Raw genomic sequence first — 25395 nt, forward strand, 5'->3', positions numbered from 1 at the left:
TGCCTTTATATTTTACAATGAGTGTCATCCACACAAACTGTTTAAATGAACACTAATAAGAATGATTTTGTTTTTGTTCCTTTAAAAGATAACTCGGTGCAATCGACAGCACTGTTGTACTTGCCAACATGCGTTTGAATTATCAGGGACTCTTACCTCATCTTCATTGGAACAGTTTGTGATCAAGTCAACATCAGAGTTTGTTGCTGCTTCTCTCATAATTATCAGTGTAAATAAGCCTTAAATAATTCATCAAGTTGCACAATATTTTCACCCTCTTGCGATCATACAAATGCCAAAACGTTAACGTGTCGGAATTAAACCTCTCTTTCAGTATCATAGATCCACTCGGCCATGTGTGCTAAACACTGATTTATAAACTTTAATAGACATGTTGAAAAATGATATGCTGCTTTAACTAGGCTATTTCTTTCACTTGGCTATTGCTGTAGTCTTCCCGCTGAGCAATACTGGTGCTTCATGGTGACGTTTTGAAAAGCCGGACTTGGATTTAGATCACAGTGGGGCCCGAGGGATAAAAATAATTCAGCAAAGGCTGGCATTTAAAGACCGGGGAAGGGAATCCTCCCTGCAAAATGCACATGCAGTACCCTGTTTATGACCGAACAGTTTAACGTCACTCTTATAAATACAATTTATGTATCTAATAAAAACTATGAAAAAACACACATTTATTGCAGAAGGAATTAGCGTAGGTTGTGACTAAATAAATAAATGAAAACTATTTAATTATTTATACTTCAGTATCTTCAGTGTATAGTTTCTTGAGGTTTTTCCCTTTTTAAACAGTTTTAAAGGAGTTCACATCTATTCCGGGTTCCTATTGGCTGCATTTTCTTCATTATTCCAACTTATGTTATGCCACTCATGCATTTCAAAAAACTTTTTAGTTTTACAATGAAAAAAAGTGTTGATAATCACATTTTGTCTAAAAAAAGTGTGCATGTACCTTCTGATTTAAAGGTGAATTTAAAACTTTTTAAAATCGATGAACTTTAAATGTCAGGTAAGTTATTAATGACTTTTTATTGAGTCGACTGTCAAAATTCCCGCAACCTACCTGAATTTATAGAAAAAAACAATAAAAAATAAATAATCAAGTATGTGACACATTTTTATGTTTGAAAAGCAAAAAATAAACATATACATGTATAACATATGTGCATATGTATTTTTTGTATTAGATTTGTCTTTTTATTGGTGGAGATCTGATGATTAACTACGTCTGACTGCCGAGTGCTGACCCCTAGTGGTTGATTTGCATTATTGCTGCACACGATAGAGTACACCTGTAAATAAAATAAAAACTAAATTTTCGTAGTTATATTTTTAATGTGTCCGTTTCTATTTCGATGACACAACATTATTTTATAAACGCAGACCTCGTTTGGGTAGCTGTATAAATAGATTAAAACAGTATCTTTGTGTTGACAGGATCAAGTGACCATAAACTGACCACACAATTTGTTTGAATTTAAGTTTGTTTGCTTTATACTCACTAATGATGTCTTTCCTTAAACATTTCCTCTGTTCTTCTGTACAGTTGTTGAACAAACACACAGTCTTGTAAAACATCTGTTTAAACTATAAATGAGAAAACCTTTGACCCCGACGTGATTTGAACACGCAACCTTCTGATCTGGAGTCAGACGCGCTACCGTTGCGCCACGAGGTCGTTTTATGTTTGTTTACAAAATTGTGTTGTCGTGTTCCGTTCATATAAATGTGTCGAAAGTATTTGTATGCGTGTCAAAGTATTTTTGTTGTTTGAGCTGTAGCGCCCTCTGCTGACGTGACCTGCTATTATGACATATATATATATAATTATTAAGAATCCTGCATACATTCCCTAAGAAAATTATCAAGAAAAATGGCACTTACGTATGGAGTGAATTATTTTATGTCTTCTTGTGATCTCTTATATTTTGTCAATTTCATAATAGGTGCATTAATGCAGAAGTCAAAGAGTTGACCCCGACGTGATTTGAACACGCAACCTTCTGATCTGGAGTCAGACGCGCTACCGTTGCGCCACGAGGCCGTTCTGTGTTTTATATTTCAAGTTTTGGAAAATTGTTTTGCGATGTTCCGGTCATATAAATGTGTTATGAGCACTTTTATGTGTGTCATAGTATTTTTGCTGTTTGAGCTGTAGCGCCCTCTGCTGACGTGACCTGCTCAAAATTATTTTATATACACTAACAATAAAAACTGATTCACAAATAATTCATATAAATTGCTGCCTGGGAAAAACTACTAAGAGCCAGACATTCTTGTTTATTTGTTTCAAATCCCATTACATTTTTTTATTAAGAATCCTGCATACATTCCCTAAGAAATTTGGAAAATGCACTTACGTATGGAGTGAATCATTTTAATATCTTCTTGGGCTAGACTATATTGTGTCTAGTTAATAATAGTTGCATTAATGCAGAAATCAAAGAGTAAAGGATTGACCCCGACGTGATTTGAACACGCAACCTTCTGATCTGGAGTCAGACGCGCTACCGTTGCGCCACGAGGTCCCGTGGTTATAGGCTTGTCACACACCAGTGTAACCGTGCTCTCTCACAGGATTAGGAGTTTGCATATAATAAGCTCATGTCATCTTAGCACCCCTAAAACTATCAACTGTCAAACTATCAGAAGAATTTCACTTTGATAATAATTTATTAATAAATAGAAATGAAAGTTTGAGCCGTTGTTTAATTTGGACAGTAATTTCTGTACTTTTTGTCAAAAAGATATTGAGCCTCAGGAACATCTTTTCTACAGCTGCACTAGCGGTTTGGGATTAATTATATCATCATCAATTTGATTACAATATTGTTACATTTGGTGTCTTTATAAAAAACAAAAAAGTTTTATTTTTTTGTGTAATGTTGATTGTAGATCAAATTTTATTTACACAAATGCAGAAAGTTTCTCCTTGTTTTGTGGCCTTTAAAAATTATTTAAAATTGTATATGTTTGAATTAAATGCATGTTTGGTTTTTGATGAGGTATTAATAAAAAAAGAGTTCAGTTTGTTTTTGCTGTTTTGCGCATGCGTGCTAGCCCAGTGAGCGAGTGGAGTACAAGAGCGCGAGGTGTTGTGCTGCTGCTGCACGTCATCCAGAGGCAGCGGCAAACTCAAAATCAGTTTCATGAAGAATCCTGTGAAAATATCCAGTGTAGAAACTCACAGAAGGTATTTTGGTTGATGTTTTGATTTGTTTGCTAGCTTGCATTAATATCTGTCGTGTTAAATTTAGTGATGGGAGTAAAAGCTTCGAATCAATTGAACCAATTGCTTCGAAAAATTATTCACGGTTTTGAAACGCTCGAAACACCTATAATGGCGCCACCTGCTGGTGAAAATTGTGTAAAAGCAACAAGATCTTAGCCCAAACATTTTACAAAATAATTGCAAAGGTTTTTCTAAAAATATGTTTTTAAGAAAAAAAATATTTAACTTGATTTATTAAGTAAAAGTGTATTATGTGGTTTTAGTTTTATTTAGGTTAAACAGATTATTAACACTCTAGCTCCACTTGAAATTTGTCATTAAATCTATCTATAACTTAAACAAAAAGTAGGCAAAATGGTAGAGCGATAGAATAGATACATGTTTTATTAACTTGAATAATAAAACTGACCCGAGTTCACTTTTGTCACAGTAACAGTATAATTGCCACTTTTGGACAGTGGCTGTGTTTTTTATTTACTTAATCCATTTCGAGCAATTCAGATGTTAATGTGTGTATATGTGTATGTATATGAAGCCAAAATATTATGTGTGGATGAGTTTATGTCAGTATGTATGTATGTAAAATGAGCCTATATAAAAGTGGAAGACTTATTTATATAAAATAAGTCGTAAAAAGGGATTAATGATCACTGGTCTGATTGTATGTTATTCTGTGTTATCATCATTCAGTTTGAATTTGATCTTTTAATGTACAAAGTAGCTGATATTGCCATTACTTCTAGTTGACTCCCGAGTCGCTTTCATTCCAAAATGGCGGATTCGTGTGGCTGCTGCTGGGCGCTGGTGTTGCAATTGGTTATTTTGTTGCACCTTTTTATGGCGTCAAACTGAACACCTGCCACTTAAGTTACTGACGATATAGGATTGGCTAAGAGGTGTCATGTGATCCTTGTTGGCTGTTTTTCTGGTACAGTAGACTAGCATAGTAGCGTAAAAACTATTTGGTAGCAAACAGTATATAGGTTTGAAGAGGGTAAGTAAATGATGACAGAATTTTCATTTTTGGAAGAACTATACCTTAAAAGTCTATCCTTACAAACGCGATGCTATTGAGAAATAGAGATGTAAAGACAGTTTCAGATAGAAACATACAATACAAAATCATAAGTGTTTTAAAAGTGGGTCTTTACTGACATCTAGTGGTCCACAGGATCATTGCTGTTAATATAAATTGAGTGAGTTTGATTTATAGAGACCACATTCATTAAAATATACTGTATAGCTTGAATGCACTGTAAGTCACTTTGCATAAAAGCATCTGCCAAAAGTAATGTACAATGCAGATTTTCCCATAAAAGAAAATGTAGCAGAGTGAAATGAAAACAGCTTTTCTTTTTTAACCCATTCTTTTCACCCATCTCTTATATAGAGAGTGCTGTGTGACGTATGTAGAGACCGGAAGTGAAGCATTGGTTGATAATGCATGAAACTGAGATGCTACAGTATATCTCTCCACCATAACTGTTTCTGCTCTTAGCCCTGCATGCACTGATCCCCCCCCAGGTATATTATGGGATGAGAACTATTAATACAATCACCATGGGCTTGGAAATATGAGAATATTAAAGTCTCATGGGATTAGGCAAATGAAGAGTATAGCCAAACCTGTCATGTACCCATCAACTGTTCATTTCTAAAAATGAAAATTCTGTCATACTGACAAATATCAATCAAATAAAGTTTTTTTTTTAGATTTAAAGTATTTTATACAAATGGATGGAAATTTTACATGTAATCAAAATACATACATCTTATTAATTAAAAAAATGTAATTACATGTAAAAAAAAAAGTAAATACAGTAAATGAGACAATTGTTGAAACTAAATAAACAGCATAAAATTGATAAATATACACTTTTTAAGTACTTGAAAAATATTTAAGACATACTGTGGATAACACATCACGGTACTGTTTGAACAGGACTTTGCTACCTGCTGAGTCGTTGTGTAACACAACATGAAATTAAAAGTGAATAATGATTGGTCATTTTACTGCATCTGAAAAAAAGGGACAGAAAATGTATCATCGAATGCACGAATGAAAAAAATGTGCAAATATTGACCGATATATACATACTTATTAATATATACATCTTATTAATTAGGCCTAAATATATATATATATATATATATATATATATATATATATATATATATATATATATATATATATATATATATATATATATTTATTTTTTTTTTTTTTTTTTTTATTTTTTTAAGTGTACTTTTCTTACTATGGAAGTCAATGGTGTTCCTGCTTAATTTCAAATATCTTCCTTTGTGTTGGTCGAAACAAAGTAATTGATACAGGATTGTAACAACATGATGATGAGTAAATAATTTAAATAATTTACATTTTTGGGTTAACCATCACTTTAGGATTATAAGGTAAACAAGTGTTTGTGTCCAACACGGGAATTGTTCATTTATTCTCTTTGGGTTGGGATTACTTGTTAGCCAGAACAATGAAATGTGGTTGTTTGTAAGCAATCATCAGTTTAGTTGGTGCAGACATTACACAATTCGCTTTTATCACAATTTTATTCACAATTTTTTTTTCATAGTCTTCACCCATCCTGGAATCAGATGTCCTGCTCGATTGTGTAAATGCCTTATTTTCTCAGGTCCTGTTTTGTCAGCGGAAGACAAACAGGAAATCTAAACCCCTCCTTTTCTACCATTAGCCCCTGTCAATCAAATCCACCTGTCAGGAAGCTTTCCTAATTTCTGACTCCTGTCCATATCTGTATTAAGATAACTAAAATCTGTAAGCACTTTTCAGAAACAAAATCACTGCAGAAGATGAAATCAAGTGTGCAGAGGCTGTCCAGCTTAATGTAGTTGTATCTTCTGCATTTGTATCTTGCAGAGAAGTGTTGATGGAAAGGAATCATGGTATTTTGTTTAGGTGCTGTAAAACTTTCTCGAATATAACACCTTAACACGTCTGTCAGACGCTCGTGTCTCTTATCTCACTCTCTCCATCTCTTTGTTGGACCTCAAGGATCCAAGCGAGGTTTCGAGTGTCCCCCTCTCAGCAGGACTCCCTCCTTCACTCCCTCCTTGCTTGGAAGGTAACATGAGTTCTCTGAAAGCTTTAAATGACGGAGGGCCTGTGAAATAAAAAGGAAAAAAAGTGACACGAGCTGTCAGTCGAAGAACGGCGTGCGAGAGGCTGCAAACATGCCTGAGCCCACAGGAGGTACCACACTTAAATTTTATATTTGTATTATTTCCTTATATATTTAGTTTGTTACTCATTTGTTGTGATTATTTCCATTATTAGAGTATTAGTGATAATTAAAACCAATGTTGCATAAATCTATACTATCATTTTTTTACCGTGTAATGATGTTGGGTGATGCTTGAAATGATTTTATGCTTCCTGTTTGGTTGTTGCATAGATTTAGATGTGTTTTGTATTATTATCTTTCTTTGTGTTACTCATTTATTCATTGGTCAAATGTCAGAATCATTAATATGATCTTAAAATGTAGTCACAAGAAACCTGCTGAGCTGTGAAACATTTATGCAGTATTTGATACAAATGTATTCAGTATTTGAAAAAATATTATACATTTAATTTAGTAAAAAGAAAGCCTGAATATATATCAATGGTTTATACAAATCTTTGCACATATTGTTCTCTAGTTGAAATGTTTTAAATCCTTCCAAGAATCTTTCCTAGTATTCTGTGATGTTATCTACACTAAGAAGTGCAGACGGAAACATCTGAGATAAATATGAGATGGATGTTAAGAGAATCAAAGTGATTGTAAATGAGTAAAGTCAGAGTGTTAGGAACAGATGTGTTAGTGCACAGAGTTTAAAAACACAGTTGCAAGCAGGGGCCACATGGCAACTATTTCAGCCCTGTCCATAAAGGGACACTGACTGAATCACCATTTGGTGACGTAGGTGGTCATAAAGTAGCTCACTGTAGGGTCTGCTTCAGTGAGGGCTCTGAAAAAGACTTCACATTGAGGTGGCGGACCCTTGTGAGCGAGCGATATGAGATTTTGGGGGGGGGGGGCAATTTGAGAAAGCATTGTGGGCGATATGATTCAAATATAACATAAATGGAATAACAGTAAATGAGACAATTGTTGAAACTAAATAAACATTTGTTATGCATAAAATTGATAAATATACACTTTTTAAGTACTTGAAAAATATTTAAGACGTACTGCGGATAACACATCACGGTACTGTTTGAACAGGACTTTGCTACCTGCTGAGTTGTTGTGTAACACAACATGAAATTAAAAGTGAATAATGATTGGTCATTTTACTGCATTGGAAAAAAAGGACAGAAAATGTATCATCCGATACACGGATGAAAATTTTTTTTGCAAATATTGACCGATATATACATACCAGCAACTGCAATAATTATCAGTCTATCGCTAATTGTGCGCACTAGGGGTGTAAAAATAAACCGTGCGATTCTGCTTGCTATGCTTCTCAATAAATGATGGTGAAATGCCGCTACATCCAAAATCTAGAGGGCGCTTTCGTGCAGAAACTCAATATGCGCGCAGATTTACACATGCAGCTCCAGGAAATGCCTATGAGCAACTTTTTCAGGTATTTTCATGATAATAAAGCACATTTATAATGATTATGTTTGACAAGTGTTGCTTTTCAAATGTATGTTATAAACAACTCAAACTCACAGGGATTTTAGATTGATAAGAATTTCCTACAAAAGAGCTGTGCGTAATATCGTGTGTCACGATAAAAAAAAAAAATGTTAGCAACTGAGCACTACAACGCTCTGTGTTTTTTTCAGCATAAAGCGCTAGGCTCATCAATGTCACTTTTTACTCAGCCATCCAATCAAAGTGGCAGAGGGGCGGGACCAACAAAACAACACTCAACCGATGCATCGTACAATGACTGATAAACAAAACAGAAGTACGCTTAGCTGAAGAAATGCCGGCAAGCGCCCAAAATTTTGTGTCCTCCGTGTACACACCATCTAAAGGAATGGGTAATCCAAATATAAACATTCTCTCATAATTTACTCAACCTCATGCCATCCCAGATTTATGACGTTGATTAAACACTGACTAATAATTTTATATACATTTTGTCATGCACATACATCAATCATTGAATAACACAAATGACTCCAGTTGGTACTTAAACTTAAAATTAAACTTAAAATTTCTTCTGAAGTGAAACGATACATTTGTGAAAGATCGATTGGTTGTGTATTCATGTGTATCTGCGGTCAATTCAAATATGACAAAACATCGAATCTCATTTGTTTTGCATATCGTTTTTGCATGTCACTACAGTACAAAGACATTTATTAACCCACTGGAGTGCCGTGGACCCCCTTATTAAACGATAACATGGCGTCATTTTAATTTAAAATGATTAGCATATAAAAGTGTTTGCTAATTGCAAAAATATAAATGTAAATTTAAGTATCTCTTTAACAAAACTGGGGATGTGCATAACAATTTACAGTCTGTGCAGTCACAGAATAATACAATGTGTGCAGTATATTGTTGTGAAATATATTTTAATCTGTCCTAGGCTGCGTCTGAAATCACATATTGTGATAGTACATACCAAATTAGTTGACGTACCTACTCATTGACTGTTAAAACAATAGGTATTATACAGTAAGAATATGGATAGTATGAATTAATTTGAACCTTTCATCTTGATACATCACATCAGTACGTTGTCATAAGTTGGTCGTTAACTAGAATGATGTTTAGCATTGGCAAAAGAAACAGCTGTTTAATATATATATGACGGTTTCATCGGACGCACGTGCGCTGACGCGATACACGTCTGGATCTGAACTTTACTTCCGGTTTTGTTTTTTTAATGGTCTGACTAGTTGCTAAACTGATCTCTTGAACAAATGCCTCGTCAAAATAACAAATGTCTTGGTTTCCTAGGTAATCTATGTATTGTTTTTTTGCTTGTTATATAAATAAACTCTGTTTAAAGAACTTTGTTGTTATTTATTCTTAGCGGAGTTTACCGGAAGTTACGTGCGGACCACGACAGCCGCTTGTTTATGTTGTTACTGCTGAAACCGTCTATATTTGGATTTGAATAGAGCCGCATTACCGCTTTTTGGCATTTTTCAATAAAGCAACGCCCATTTGTCTTCTTCTTCGTTGGATAACTCATATCCCAAGGATTACAGATAAGCAAGTGTCTATCAAATAAACATATCAGGATTTTGCCAGAAGTAGTCAGGACCTTTTTGCCTACACTGTAAAAAATGTTCTGTAATTATGCAGCTGGTTGCCAGTAACTTACTGTAGAAGATAAAGACTGAAAATGTTTCATGTTCATTTGACTTTGAACAAGCTGTTGTCAGTAAATAACATAAATGTAAAATCTACAGTAAGTTACTGGCAGCTTGTTGCCAGTAATACCCAGTAATACTGTAATTTCTACAGAATTTTTTTTACAATGTACTGTTTTTGTTATACTATGAATTTTTTGGAAATACTACTTCCCTCGCCTACTGGATTTTGCCTACTATATAGTATTGAAGTAGGTGTTTTCGGACGCAGCCCTACTCTTATAAATATAAAGACTCAGTCTGTGATACTCAAATCCCCCCTGCAGTATGCGAGTACATTAAAGTGAGGATTGACCGGTATGTTAGTGAGTCTTACGGTTAGATCCTGGTCTTAGCACAATTCCACCCATGGATACCGTTCATCTCAAAGCCCTGATAATGTCTCTGACGAATGTGTCAAATGAAACAGATCTTTAACAGGTGAATTTAAAAGAGTTCAAGTCTGCCAAATCAACTTTGATTTGAAAATTAGAGAAGTCAACAGCTTATTTACGACAAGTAGGACACACGTCTGAATCGGGTTACATAGATGGAGACAAACGTTATTTGTGTCATAAGATTATCTGTATTTAATGTACCAGACTATAATAAACACTGTATCAGGCCCGAGAAAGCTAAAGATATTCATATGAACTTTTTAGTTTTCATATTTGTTAGATGTCTGTAGGTCTTCAGCTCCCTCCAGCGCTCCTCAATTTCTCTATAAATATCCCAGGTTGAACCTCTGCCCTTTCAACTTTCATTTCTTGGTCCAGTATGTGACTTGATCCTTATATCATATTTTATTACACTTCTTTATTAAACATGGATCGAGTAACAAGGGAAACAAAAACAAATAGGTTTAAAGTGAAGAAGACAACTGTTGAGAACGCTGCAGATGGGGTCTTTAAAATTCTGCTTACCAGGCAACCGTATATCAAATGTCATATTTTCCCATGGTGGATCATTTCCTCTTGCTCTTCTACACACCGATTTACTGCCCTTTCTCATTTTAACCACACGCAGCCACCCCGCCCAACCATTTCAATGAACAACATCTGACAGCAGTAAATGCGATCAGTGTGTCAGTGATCTGCCAGTTCGATTTACTCATCAGTCGTCATATAAGGTTTTCCTCCAGCTGATGTGGTCGTCTGATATGGTAATGCCACAGGGCTCGGGGAGAGAGCTGAGCTCTAAAAATACCATCATATACCGCTAATCACAAACTTAACTAGGGTGAAAGGGCTCACTGAAGTGATGATTTACTAGCTTGACTACTGTAGCTTAGTTTATGTGTCAAAGTTTCCTCATTAAACAGTTTTGCACATTAAGAAATAAACATCATCACTGTTTAATCATGTTTAGATTATTTGAATAAATCACGAGTAAATAAAACATTTCATGTCTAAAATGACATTGATATCTCACGACAGTAACTGTAGATGCTGATGAGTATCAGTATAAAAACCAGCGCATGGATAAAGATAAAATAAAGATGACTGCACTGTAAAAGATACGCAGCATTTTGTCAAATCAACAGCATATATATTTATCAGGGTTCCCACGGGTCCTTTAAATCCTTTAAAGTTTGTGAATCTGGGGGGAAAATTTCAAGGCCCTGGGAAGTTTTTGAAAATATACATACATAAATACAGGGCATTGAAAATGCTTGAATCTTTTTTATACAAGAAGTTTTCTGGAAAAAAATCCATATAATTCCCTGTGTAGTGTAGGATAATATCATAAAAATTCTAGACTTTTTAAGCACACGTGCTAAACTATTCACTTTAAATGCTTATATATCTTCTGTATGCGAATGTTGATTTATACCAAAATGCTTTTTTCTATAGTTGTGTTTGACACATTAAAATGTCTCGGGTTACACATTTAACTGTTGTTTCCTGAGAAGGGAACGAGACGCTGCGTCTCCCTTGCTATACTTCCTACGTCCCTGTAATGTCGTCTTTGGCAATATATCAGATAGCGATATACTTCCTGTCTCTCGCGTCATCCTGTCTTTGTTTTTAAGCCTCACCATTGGTTGAATTTGATATACACATTCAGACGCACTTACCACTGGAGGCCCTTAAAGTGTCACCGCAGTGACACAGCGCGAGTTCCCTCGAAAGGGAACTTTAACAATGTATCTTAAAAGGTAACACGATGTAACCTTGCTCTCACTTGAAATGTGTCCCCACATTAAGTCCTTGAATTTGAGGGTATTGGACCTGGAAAGTCCTTGAAAGGTCCTTGAATTTGAAGTTAACTAAGGTGTGGGATCCCTGATTTATGTTATTTTAACTTATAAAATCAAGTAGACATTGTTTAACTTATTTTTTTAAGTTTTCTTTTCATGAGTAAAAACTTAAAATAGTAGGTTGTTTTTATTTACAGTGTGATTTTAAAATAATTTTTAATAAATGTCGCACTTAAGAGTCTGAGAGAACTAGTGAGAAGTCTTGTATTTTGCTTACGAAATAAAAAGTTTGTACAATTGACACGCTTAACTCTTAACCAGCGCGAGCATTTTTCATGATTTTCACAAAAGTTTAATGCCTTCTAGAAAATGTTCTTAAAATATATAAACATACAATACATCAAATGAAAGACAGACCCTCTGCTTTCAAAAGACCCATTCTACTTTCATTAGTTCTCTTGTAATCACCTCTCAAATATTGGTAAGTTTCTTCAAAAACACCAAATTTTGAGCAAAACCCTGAAATAATGCAATTTTTGTGAAGATTCAGAGTGATCCTCAAAACATACACGGACATACAAATGTTTGTCCTAGGGTGATACTTCTGGGTTTTATAAGTTGCGGAAGACCTGGTGGATAATAATGGTATTGCTGAAAGCCGGAAATACTCGTAATTGGCAGGAAAGCGTTTTCTATTAAAGGAATAGTCTACTCATTTTCAATATTAAACTATGTTATTACCTTAACTAAGAAGAGTTGATACATCCCTCTATCATCTGTGTGCGTGCACGTAAGCGCTGGGGCGCGCTGCGACACTTCGATAGGATTTAGCTTAGCCCCATTCATTCAATGGTACCACTCAGAGATAAAGTTAGAAGTGACCAAACACATCAACGTTTTTCCTATTTAAGACGAGTAGTTATACGAGCAAGTTTGGTGGTACAAAATAAAACGTAGCGCTTTTCTAAGCGGATTTAAAAGAGGAACTATATTTTAATGGCGGAACAGCACTTTTGTGAGTACTTCAACTCGCCTGAAAAATTCGCTCCCCTTCTCCCTCTAATAATGGGAGAGAGAGTGTGTTACTGCGCCGAGTCGAAGTACTCCCAAAAGTGCTGTTCCGCCATACAATATAGTTACCTTTTTAAATCCGCTCAGAAAAGCGCTACGTTTTATTTTGTACCACCAAACTTGCTCGTATAACTACTCGTCTTAAATAGGAAACGCTAAATGCTATCGAAGTGTCGCAGCGCGCCCCAGCGCTTACGTGCACGCACACAGATGATAGAGGGATGTATCAACTCTTCTTAGTTAAGGTAATAACATAGTTTAATATTGAAAATGAGTAGACTATTCCTTTAATTGACGAGTTAACTCGTCAATGGCGGGGAAAGAGTTGAAAATGCCAGGTTGTTTTCAACCCATGACAGTGTGTCAAAAAAGGACAAATCCAACCCGCTTGGATGTAATTTAACCTGTGCTAGGTTGTAACAACCTGAAATGCTGGTTTGTTTTAACCCATAGAGTGCCGCAGGGATGACATATTTTTGTAGGCCAACCCGGAAGTTAGCGGGACATTGGTTCTCTCGCCAAAACGCCCACTCATTTTTCCCATAGACTTGTGGATTATCGCTCTATGTATAACAAAAGTTTATGACACTTACACATTTGGTCCAACAAGATAATCTTAAGATGAACACAACTTTTATGAATTTTGAAGTCTAAATGCGTAAACTAGAAATGAAAAGATAATCTTAGGCTAGAAGTGAACTTCACTACGATCTCTCGACCTCAACGTCATCACCACCAAGCTTCCGACAACTCTTTTAAACTCTTTTTATTAAACACCTTTAAAAACATGTTCCCTGATAAGGAAATACTCAGTGGATGAATCTTTGTTGGAAATTGTGCCCATGTTTCGTTGTTTTTGAGATCTTCATGCGTGATGATGTTATAGTCCCCGACAATATCTGTAGTCCCATGTAGCAATTTGCTAACAACTGCCTTTTTAAAGAGCTTTTAAAAGTCACATGTTTGGTTAGCCCAAGATCTTATTTAAGAAGTGTAACCAAAACTCCATTCAAAAAACCCCTTGGAATGATGGAACCGGGTGTGCTAAAATGCTAAGTCGCTTCCGGGTTTTGCCTACAAAAATATGTCATCCCTGCAACACTCTATTGTTGAGTCAAATATAAAAATATTCCGGGTTGGTTTAACCCAACGTCTGGGCTCGACCCTTTTTGACCCAGCATTGGTTTAAAAATAACCCAACATTTTTTACAGTGCATACAGTACAGAGATCTCAGGAGATCTGTCATTAGCTTCCTTAAGTATGTATGTGTGGAATTGTGCTAATACAGGGAGCTTAGTGTCTTAATGTGTAAAGTCCATAGTGTAGTACGCTGTGTCATCTCAACCACTGTCTCTCCCTGACACAAACACACGTTCAGGGAATGTTGTTATTGTTTTTCTATACTAATAACCTTGGTATACTTACTTAAACATAACATTTGTATATGATAAGAGCAAAATGTGTTACAGGAAAGGTTTTTCAGCATTTACGTTTTTACGCTCGCATGAGGTGCATTTAGCAAAACTGCAATAGAAATTTATTTTCATGTCACCTGATGCAAGTAAGTCACATAATTATTATTAGAGGCCAAGTATAAGGGGCTTTTCTTGCCAATAATGTTTACTCCTACATCTCCTTCCATTTAAAATAATGCCTAGTGTTGTGGGTATAATATTAGTAAACCTACCAACATCAGTCGACGTGATGTTTGAGCGACTTATCACAAGAGGATAAGTCTATCTTACAGTCTTAAATAAATGATTAATGGAAACACGGTCATTTCGCAATAGTCTTTTGTTGACATTTAGAAAATAACGCTGACGTTTTGTGCAAAATTGTAATGGAAACGCAGCTAGTGGTGCACCGGCCCAGCCTTCTTGTTTTTTGGATTATGAGTGATGGCACAGAAAATTGTAAATAAGCCAGAGGGATAATTATATCGGGAAGTCACCCAACTAAGGAAAACATCCAGTTTGTATACAATCAGTCATGAGTTAATAACATTAAAGCCACATCCGATGTATACATTCTCAATTACCCTAAAATAAACTGTTGCATGTCTGTGGTTAGAGTCTTTATAATCGGAGGTCGGTCGTTTCTTGCATTTGTTTGTCTGGCTGTACTGGGGTCTGATAATAAATTTTTTGTCATTTGATATATTGAACTGCTGCTACATCAATGAATTCTTGGCTTGACATAAGAGATGTCATGAGCTGCCGTGGCCTTTTGGCCAGCATCATGGTAACAGTATTGCCTTCCTGAGATTTAGGTGGGGCAGATGTTTGGCATGCTGCTCTCTCACACCACATGATCACTCAGATTTTACCATCAAAATCAAACAGTTCCTTGATCTTATCTTTAACAAAGGTTAGAAATAAGGCTGTGAAAATATTAATCGCGATTAATCGCATACAAAATAAAAGTTTGTAATATATAATATTTATATTATATCAATATTATGTAAGGAATAATTGACAACGGGCCATTGAATTATGAGAAAATGATGCACACCCAAGGTGCAATGCGGCACGACGCGAAGCAGGTGTGCATTATTTTCAAATAATTCAAAGGACCGGAGTCAATTATTCCTCTTATACCACGGTTACCACAAACATTGCTCTGGTGCCTATTTTTAAGACATTTGACAAGTTAGGTGTGCAGTTATCAGAAATTAATGCATACCCACAGAACATTTCTCAGCCAATCAGAATACAGCATTCAACAGACCCGTGGTATAAATATAAATAAAACTAATTTATATATAAATGCATTTTTTTCTTAAATGTATTCATGTATGTTTTTATTTGTGTATATAAACATAATATTTCACACAGTACACACACATAAATTATGCAAACACAAACTTTTATTTTGTATACGATTAATCACGATTAATCTGTGCTGATGTTTTATGGACTCCTCAATTTCCAAAAACAAGAAATTTTAAATCAACTAGTTTTATACCATCAATAAGTAAAGTAAAATATAAGAAAATCCAACTGAAATACAAAAATTGATATGTGCACGTATATGCTCAAATTAATAGAAAACTGTTTTATGCAACATTTACTACCTTTAATAATCTAAAGTCATTCAGGTAATAATTGTGAAATATTAACTCGTATCTTATTAGTGAACATTATTCCTACTTGTGTATACTGTGCATAAGTTTAAATAGTAATACTCCCTCAAATGGGTAACACTTAAAAATTTTTAATTTTGGAGCATAAATCTTGCATTTTTTTTGTAACGCTTTACAAAAGGTTGTTTTAGTAAACATTAGTAACATTAACTAACGTGAACAATCAATCAGCAATATAGTTTATCAGCATTTATTAACCTTTGTTAATGTTATTAAATGTCAGTAGAGTTATTTATGGTAGTTCATTGTAAAGTAATGTTAACAGTGACAGCTTTTATTAGTAAATGCTGAAATAAACATGAACTAAGATTAATAAAAAGTACTGTTCGTGTTAGTTTATGATAGCTAATGCAACAAATATAACCTTATTGTAAAGTGTTAAATGTAAGGTCATGTAAAAATGAGATTTATGACTAATGTCCAGATGAGAGTTAAAGACTCTTAGGTCTTTTTATTCCAGCTATATTTTTCTCAGGACAGGGTGTTGTATTTATAGGAGTGTAGACTTTCCATGTGGCCGACTGTCTGAAGACTCCTACAACATATCAGCTTACAGTCAGAGGAATATATTTATCTGCTACTGATTTGACATCAGGAGAGATGATGATAGTCAGCAGATATGTTCAGAAATCTTATATGCTGCTCGAAAGCAGTTTTATTTCCCCCATATTCACTAAAAACTATTGTGATTTGGGAAAAATCAATATGTGAAGAATGACAAATGAGCAATTCCAGTGTTATGGATGTGACATTTGCAGTCATAACTTGAAACTTGATTTTGTATGTGAATTTTTTAGGAAAAAACTATGTTATGGCCGTGACAATTCTGAAATTTACACTTGCAAAAAATGTTTTAAAAACGTTAACAGAGACTTTGCATTTAAACCACCAAATATTTACATTAGATATTTAAAATGGTTAAAAACTTTGTGTGAACACTTTACTTTTCATAATAAGGTTGACATTTGCATGGAATTGCTCAAAAGTTTAAAACAGGATCAAACCATACTATAGTTATTAGTTAAGTAAAATATCATTCATTTCTTGTTCTTCTTTTTTGAAGCTATGTTTTTTTAATGATGACTTGCTTTTGTAATAAATATGTCTTGCCTTTGTTTGTGTTATAAATTAACCTTGTTTCCATCATTGTTTTTCACAGAACTGCCTCCGGCGGGTAAGTGACCATCATCTTGCTTTGCTTCAAAATTCACAAGATATTTCACTATTAAAACATGTACAGTTATGTAAACTGTGTCTGCAGGTTTATTTAGTCTGTTATTGTTTTTTTTATATATTTGCAGAAGCCGGAGAGAATGGTAATAAATCTGAATGGTTATTAAATAAAAACTCCATTGTAACTCCCTTATATTTCTATAATCTCTTTATTTAAACTACATACTAACTATACTGAGCCCTTGTGCATGTGACAGATGTGCATGGCATGATATGTATAAAAAATAATGCTATTTCTCTTTCAAAATGTGGGGCAATTGCTTTTTACATTATATGATATAGTATATGTCAATATAATTTGCTTGCCTTAACATAACAACAAGATTGACGGCAAAAACGGCCTGGGCCAGGTTTCCCAAAAGCATCGTAAGGCTAAGTAGATCGTATAAACGATCGTACGAATCATCTCAGAATTACGGGCCGTTTCCCAAAAGCTTTGTAGCTTAAGTAACACTTGAAAATCATTGTAGATCTACGAGTGCTCTGGAGTAATCATTCATTCATAAGTGCATCGTAAGACAACAAAGTTACAAGGTCACCTACAGGACAACCAGCAAATTGCACTCCTGCAGTAACGATAATGTAATGTTTTAAATGGATATTTATTTATTGGGGTTTTCTTTATTTAAATTAATATAATATATTTAAATTCAAATGAGAAATCAAATTTAAATGACTAAACATTTAATAATTACAATTAATAAAGAAGGAAAACGTATTTGGTAAAATTTTGGTAAAATTTAGTACTAGCAAATTGATAGATGGTTCCTACCAATTGCTGCTATAATTCATCTATCCTACAGTAAAAAAAAAATGTTTTGAAGGGTATGGCATCTGATTAAAGAAACCAAATAAATATTTACGGTACAATGCAATAATCCATAATAATAAATAAACATAGCTAATAAACAACAAATAATAATAATAATCTAAACTATAATATCAAATACAGAAGACATTTTCCAGTGGGACGATTCCTAATTAAATATGGAAAAGAATATTTCATTATGAACAATTTTAAAACATTTAAAAAGTCATTGGACAATAATAAAAAATATTCTTAAAAAAATTAGTGCACATCGGCTGAAGATCATTATTGCCTAAACTAGCTTCTGCTACCAATTCGAGTCATTCTATTGGTGACATTTCAGCACTTGACAAACGGATAGCGACTCGTAAGTAGCACTTAAAACCCAGCTGCAAGCGATCGTTTCACGTGCATCTTTGGGAAAGCACGTAAATGAACAACGAATGTTCGTTAAGTAGCTCGTAGAAAGCGCTCTTAAGTGCTAAGTTCAATCGTTATCGGGAAACCCAGCCCAGATCTTTTGGAATTTGTTCGTATTTTAGAAGTTGGCTAATTCGTACGAATTCCTACAAAGTGAATCATACAAATAGGTACAATTATTATTATTGTTTGTGTTTAAAAAAACTATAATGAAACCCTGCTTCTAACCCTAACGTCACGTGGTCAAAAGCAAATCTTACGAAAGTGGTCGTACGAATGAATACGAATAAGCCACATGGTAAAATATGTTCAAATTGCCATGAGTTGGCAAAAACTCTTTACCTGTGCATGAAGCTCATACCGGTGTTTAATGAAGTACTGTAAATATAGGTTGGTTTTATTTTGTAAGTCTGTTCTATGCACTCTATATGTACTTTTTGAGAGTTACAGCTTGTGTACCTTTTCTCTGAAAGTGTAGAAGGATGAAACACGGTGTTGAAAAATAAATAAATTTTATAATTTTGAATGGTTTGGGCAAAAAAGTGTAATATTATGATTACAGCTCACAATATATCTTCTTTCTTATGCAGTGCCGCAAGAGTTAACAGGACTGTTTGTGGAAAAGCCAGAAAGTTTAACAGCCGTCGCAGGTAAACACACATTTGTTTGACTTTGAGTACTAGGAGATATAAACTTTCATTATTTCCAAATGATATTTCTCTTAACACTCTTAAGGATCTAGACTGGTAAAGTTATAGGCAGTAATAAATAGTTATCGGCATCAAACTCAGGAGTAGTAATGGAATTAATGTTGTTTTGTTATTTACAGGTAAAGATGCCTTGTTTGTGGTTAAGGTGGATTCCACTACTTTAACCCGTAAACCCACCATGAAGTGGTTGAAGGGCAAGTGGATGGACCTCGGCAGTAAAGCAGGAAAACATTTCCAGTTTAAAGAGACTTATGACAGAAACACTAAGGTAAGAGGTGCTGGATTGTATGACGAGTCGAGCTTTAATCATTTTAAGTCAAAACTGGAATATCAAATGTATAACTATTACAATTCAGAAAAAAACACTCAAAAATAATTTAAATAACAAATACAACAGCACATGCATGGCTTTTCTACAGAAATGAATTCTTTACACAGTTGTGGGTATAATCATTTTTGTTTATTTTAAGTGCAGATCTGCTAAATGTTGTCCTTTAATGATACTATGATTTGGTGATGGTAAGGGCACTGACTTGACTGCCCCTTTATTTATTTTTACCCTTTCTGTCTTTTCTTCCCTCTTTCTTACTCGCTCACCCTGTCACCTTAAGATCTACACATATGAGATGAAGATTGTCAAGGTCGTCCCTGGAGATGCAGGTGGATACAGGTGTGAAGTATCTGCTAAAGACAAATGTGACAGCTGCACCTTTGAGATCGATGTGGAGGGTCAGTGAGTCACACACACACGCAAATACACACACACACTCACATACACACCTCTGAAGCTATTGGTGTGGACCTTATAGAAATTATAGATCTAAATCTATAGATCTATCACCCAATTTATGTGGGTGTCAAATAGTGAGGACTAATTCAGATGTCTTATACACACACAAAAGAGTTCAAACGCAACAGAATTAACACCACATCTCATTGTCTATATAACCGTTCTGCATGTTTTTTTTTCTGTAGTCGCAGAACAAGAGGGGCCAGCAGATATTCTGTCTGCTTTCAAAAGAACGTAAGTGTATGAAACTGAAGACCAGCTTCCTTTGATGGAATAGATGTTTCTTAAAGTGATACTCCAGCTAAATATTGCTTTTGGCATGCAATCAAAGGGGCGGGGCATACACGCGTAAATGAACACATACTACAGTAAATGAACACATACTAGATTATTAATGAATTAAATGCTTTGACCTCTAAAAGGAATAGCTGTGTGATGAAGTGAAACTAAAGGGTTAATAAACACAAACTAAAGCAGATGTTGGAGGATGTCTGGCGAACTGGTCATTTCGACCGTATTTTTTATTTTTATTTTTTTTGCACGACCTAGTTAAGGCGGTAGGGTTTCCCAGCGTAGGCGGGCCGCCCGAACTGCAAAGTGCTGCAGGAAAGCCTGCAGTGTGATATTGTAAGAAAAATATACATATTTTAAACTCTAATAATGAGCTTCTGATAACGACTCCATCCTGGAGATTCACACGACAGTTCAAGATGGCGTTGTTACCAGAAGTTAGTTATTATAGTTTATAAAGTTTTAAATCTAGATAATGTTCTTACAATATCGCATAGAATTTAGATTTAAGAGTGTCCCTTTAACACTTTGAAATCTTATGGAAATGTAAATTGTCCACTTTCTTTATATTAAATGAGGATAACAGGGTTGTACAATCTGTGAGAAATATGAAGTGCTTAGATGCAAAACCCTCTAAGTGCGTCTGACATGTTTTATTTTGTGCCACCATACTTACTTGTGTAACTCTTCATGTAACAGTTTTTAAATAAGGAAAACATGAAAGTGTTTGGTGGCTTCTAAATTCATTCCTGTTTGGATCCTAAGGAATGAATGGGGCTAGGCTAAATGCTAACATTTACGAGTCACGACACGCTGTACAAAGATTAAGTGCACGCATTGAAAAAAGATAGGTATGTATTAATTAATCTAAGTTGAGGTAAAAACATAGTAAAATATTGAAAAACTGTGGTGTTTTCCTTTAATATCATTATCTCATTTTTTACGGAATTGGCGTTTAGAGGCTTTTGCATCAGAGCTCCTCATATATTATAATAGAGACGTATAACGTATTTTTGTAGGCTAACCCGGAAGTTGGCGGGACGCTGGTTTCCTCACAAAACGGCTCATTCATTTTTTCCCATAGACTTCTGGATTATCACGAAAATAAACTCTAAAAGTTAATGACACTTACATGGTTTGTCTTCACAGATGAACACAAGTTTAATATTAAAATATTAATATTAATATTAAAGCTTTTTATATTTTCAGTAAACACATTTACACTTTAAAATTCATGAAATTTGTTTCATCTGTTATGATAAATTTTGTGTCATAAACTTTGGTGGTAAACATGGAGCTTATTTTTTGTGAAAAGTACATAAAGACATCATCCCTGCAGCACTCTGTATGTATGAAGCAAATATATTTGTTTATTATGTTGTATTCTCTATGTAGAGATGCTGGAGAAGATGAAGGAAACCTGGATTTCAGTGCTCTTCTTAAAGCCGCTAAAAAGTAAGCAGTCCATTAAAACCTCACCTATAGGGAAGATTGTGATTTTGTTTAGAGCACATTTCATCTGTTCTGCTTTAGGACCAAGAAGCCCGAACCAGAGGAGGAGATCGATGTTTGGGAACTTCTGAAGAGCGCCCACCCCAGCGAGTACGAGAAGATTGCATTTAAATACGGCATAACTGACCTGCGTGGAATGCTGAAACGACTTAAAAAGATGAGAGTCGAGCCCAAGGTCAGCGATGGTACGAAAAACGAGAGACACAAAAGCAAAAATACGTAACAGAGTCTTCTGTTTGTGTATGTATTCATGTGTGGATGTTTCTACAGAATTCTTGAAACGACTTGAGTCTACGTACTCGGTTAATAAAGGAAAGAAAATAGTCCTGACTGTGGAGTTGACCGATCCTAATGCAGAGGCCAAATGGCTTAAAAACGGCCAGGAGATCAAACCTTCTGCCAAGTGAGAGAATACACAAATACACACGCAGTCGTGAAATAAAATGATGCTCATTTAAACTAAGCGTTTCATCACGATTCATCAAGGTCAAGTGAAAGTTATTGCAACATTTTCAAAACCCATATGACATTTTTAGTGGAAACCATTTTAATGTTGATGCATTGCTAAATTAGTTTAAACTCCAGCACCAGTGACTACCGTAGCATCGGCGGAACATCACAATCTCGTTTATTTCAAAGGAAGTTCGGTGACTTCCGGCAACACGAAGGACAGTGATAATTTGGCGACAGAAAGTTGGCATGTCCAGCTACTTGACAAACTTAAGAAGAGTTCAACTTTATGCAAATGACAGTGACTTTGGGAAGCAACTACCAATGACATTGAAGCAATGGAGTTTACTTAATCCCTCTTTCGTCATTTACTGAGAGGACAGACAATCATTTGTTTATAGTTATTGAAATATTCATTAAAAAAATGATAATTTGTCATCTAAGATGTTTATGTCTTTCTTTGTTCAGTCAAGAAGAAATATATTTTTTTGAGGAAAACAATCCAGGATTTTTCTCCATATAGTGGACTTAAATGGACCTTAACAGTTTCAATTCACTTTCAAAGGACTCTAGATGATCCCAACCAAGGCATAAAGGTCTTATTTAGCGAAACCGTCCTCATTTTTACAAACAAGTACTTTTAATCCACAACTTCTCGTTCTGCACTAGCAGTGTGATGCACAAGCCCGATCTTTCGTATTAAGTCATCCCATTGAAATGTACATTTTTGGGGCAAAAATGACGATGGTTACCTTAGATAAGACCCTTATGCCTCAGTTGGGATCGTTTAGAGCCTTTAAAGCTGCATTGGAACTGCAAACATCTGAGGTCCACTAAAGTGTACTATATGGAGAAAAATCCTGGAATGTTCCTGAAACTTTTTTCCTCAAAAAGGAACGACTTAATTGAAAGAAACAAGCGACACCAAAGATATTTAATATTACCAAGTGGTAGTGATAAAAATGTGGATATCGCAACGGTCAATATGGCCGCTCTAGTCTCGCCTTCCAATAGAGAGAGCCAATCGTCAACCGTTAAAGAATGACATCATCTGGGGGAGGGACTTTGGAACACCTCCAGATATTGCTAGAGCAAGACCTGTCATATACTGCGCAAATATGGTGGCGCTGTGTCGGAACTTCCTTAAAACGACTTTGGCGACAAACATAGGGTGACCATACGTGCCATTCTTCCCGGACGCATCCCATCCAGGATTTCGGTGCGTCTTCCAGAAGTCGTATTTGTTGACCGCATACGCCATTCAGTTAAAAACATAAGATATACAATCGTAGTTTCATTCTTACCTTAAAATGTAATGGTTGCTTTTCTGTAATAATAATAATAATCCTCTATGACGTATGGGGTCGACAAATACGACTTCCGGAAGACGAACCCAAAATGCTGGACGGGATGCGTCCGGGAAGAATGGCACGTATGGTCACCCTAGACACACAGTGACAAAGTTGCTAGTGGTGTGCACTCAACATATACTGTAACACACCTAACATTTTTGTTGCATTTCTATGTTGCAGTTGGAAAACAAATAACTGAAACCTGTTGCTTTTTGGTTAACTTTCAGTGATTTTAATGGCTCTTTGTTTTTTAACAGATACATTATGGAAGCGAATGGAAACCTTCGAACACTCACCATTAATAAGTGTAGCCTGGCAGATGATGCCGCTTATGAATGTGTGGTCAGAGAAGATAAATGCTTCACTGAGGTCTTTGTTAAAGGTGCGTATCAAACCATGATCATTTCATCATTAAACTCATCTGACTTTGAGGTATCCAGTGACACTGTTATAGGCGGAAGTTTATTGTTTCTATTTTGAAAAACGATGTGTGACACAGTCTGTGAAATTCCAGCTAAAGTCATTTTTTGTGATTTATTGGTTTCCATATAAAATCATCCTACATATTGTAAAGAACATTCTGTGAAAATACGTAAGGTCATGAGTAAGGTCATGTCAAAGATTGAAATCAATGTGAAAACAAACTCCAAATCTCATCATTAGATTATGAAACTTCATCTTGGATTTCACAGACATCAAGAAAATATGCCTTGACATTTATTAAAATGTTTGAGATGCTATGAGATGTAAAAAATAAACGATTCCTATTTCTAGAAGAAGGTGTAAAAGTGTAATGTTGTCTTACAGAACCTCCGATTACCATCACTAAACTGCTGGATGATTATCATGTTGTGGTTGGAGAGAGAGTTGAGTTTGAGATTGAAGTGTCTGAAGATGGAGCGCACGTCATCTGGTAAACACATATAAGATATAAATGTTTTACCTTACTAATGACAACCAAAAATACTTTAGCCTAATGATAACTTACCACGTATCTGCCATCTACCGGATGTGCAGTACTGTGCAAAAGTCTTAGGCCACCATGCCTATGTTTAACACAATGTTTAAAATAATTATAAACTGGATAAAAGTGCCTGACGGCCGGATTTGGCCCTAGTTTGCCCATCTCTGTTCTAAATCGACGGTTTCATTGGATGCATGCGCTTACATCCGAAGTAAACTTTTGGTCTGTATTTATTTATCGGTCTGGCTAGTGGCTAAACTGATCTCTGAAACAAATACATTGTCGAAAATAAAATGTTTTGGTCTACGAAAGTTAAATTGCCATTTTGATGAAGTGTACGTTTATTATGTGCTATGTAATTCAAGGATGTTTGAAAATTTGGAGCTGACACGTGACGATAAAAACACAAAGTACCGCTTTAAAAAGGACGGGAAACGTCATTGGCTGATTATCCAAGAAGCTCAACTTGAGGACAATGGGATGTTCTACGTTTTCACTAATGGAGGCCATTCAAAGGGTGAACTTATCGTTGAAGGTAACACCTTTATCTCACCTTATTATCATCCATTTATTTCCAGTTTTTCATTAATAAGTGCTTTAGCAGGTCATGCAAAAACTCATCTTTATTACTTTTTAACACTCAGAGAAGGAACTGGAGGTGTTGCAAAGTTTTGCAGATCTCACAGTTAAATCGGCGGAGCAGGCGTTGTTCAAGTGTGAGGTGTCAGATGAGAAGGTCACTGGAAAATGGTTCAAAGACGGCGTGGAAGTTCAACCGAGTGACCGCATCAAGATTACTCATGTTGGCAGGTTGGCTTCTCTTAAATACAAGCTAAAGTAGTGTCATTCTCCATGTTT

General features: G+C 35.2%; 1 protein-coding gene and 3 non-coding genes across 4 annotated transcripts in view; 1 reads left to right on the forward strand and 3 right to left on the reverse strand.

Annotated features, from left to right (window-relative positions):
* Positions 1-1624: 1624 nt before the first annotated feature.
* trnaw-cca (transfer RNA tryptophan (anticodon CCA)) lies at positions 1625-1696 on the reverse strand. The gene has a single exon. It is a non-coding gene; the product is annotated as a tRNA-Trp (tRNA).
* A 294-nt stretch (positions 1697-1990) lies between these two features.
* On the reverse strand, positions 1991-2062 carry trnaw-cca (transfer RNA tryptophan (anticodon CCA)). The gene has a single exon. It is a non-coding gene; the product is annotated as a tRNA-Trp (tRNA).
* Positions 2063-2474: 412 nt separating this feature from the next.
* On the reverse strand, positions 2475-2546 carry trnaw-cca (transfer RNA tryptophan (anticodon CCA)). The gene has a single exon. It is a non-coding gene; the product is annotated as a tRNA-Trp (tRNA).
* A 3819-nt stretch (positions 2547-6365) lies between these two features.
* mybpc2b (myosin binding protein Cb) overlaps positions 6366-25395 on the forward strand; it is a 29759-nt gene continuing 10729 nt past the window's right edge. Inside the window, exons 1-14 of the mRNA XM_065258826.1 lie at positions 6366-6476; positions 17167-17181; positions 17309-17323; positions 19059-19118; positions 19298-19446; positions 19790-19907; positions 20154-20202; positions 21655-21714; positions 21793-21956; positions 22042-22174; positions 23831-23955; positions 24381-24486; positions 24903-25072; positions 25182-25347. Coding sequence (XP_065114898.1) covers positions 6458-6476; positions 17167-17181; positions 17309-17323; positions 19059-19118; positions 19298-19446; positions 19790-19907; positions 20154-20202; positions 21655-21714; positions 21793-21956; positions 22042-22174; positions 23831-23955; positions 24381-24486; positions 24903-25072; positions 25182-25347 — 1349 coding nt within the window. The 5' untranslated portion in view covers positions 6366-6457. The remainder of the gene's footprint in view (positions 6477-17166; positions 17182-17308; positions 17324-19058; positions 19119-19297; positions 19447-19789; positions 19908-20153; positions 20203-21654; positions 21715-21792; positions 21957-22041; positions 22175-23830; positions 23956-24380; positions 24487-24902; positions 25073-25181; positions 25348-25395) is intronic.

Source organism: Paramisgurnus dabryanus, chromosome 22, assembly GCF_030506205.2.
Source record: "Paramisgurnus dabryanus chromosome 22, PD_genome_1.1, whole genome shotgun sequence".
In the NCBI taxonomy this organism is placed as follows: Eukaryota; Metazoa; Chordata; class Actinopteri; order Cypriniformes; family Cobitidae; genus Paramisgurnus; species Paramisgurnus dabryanus.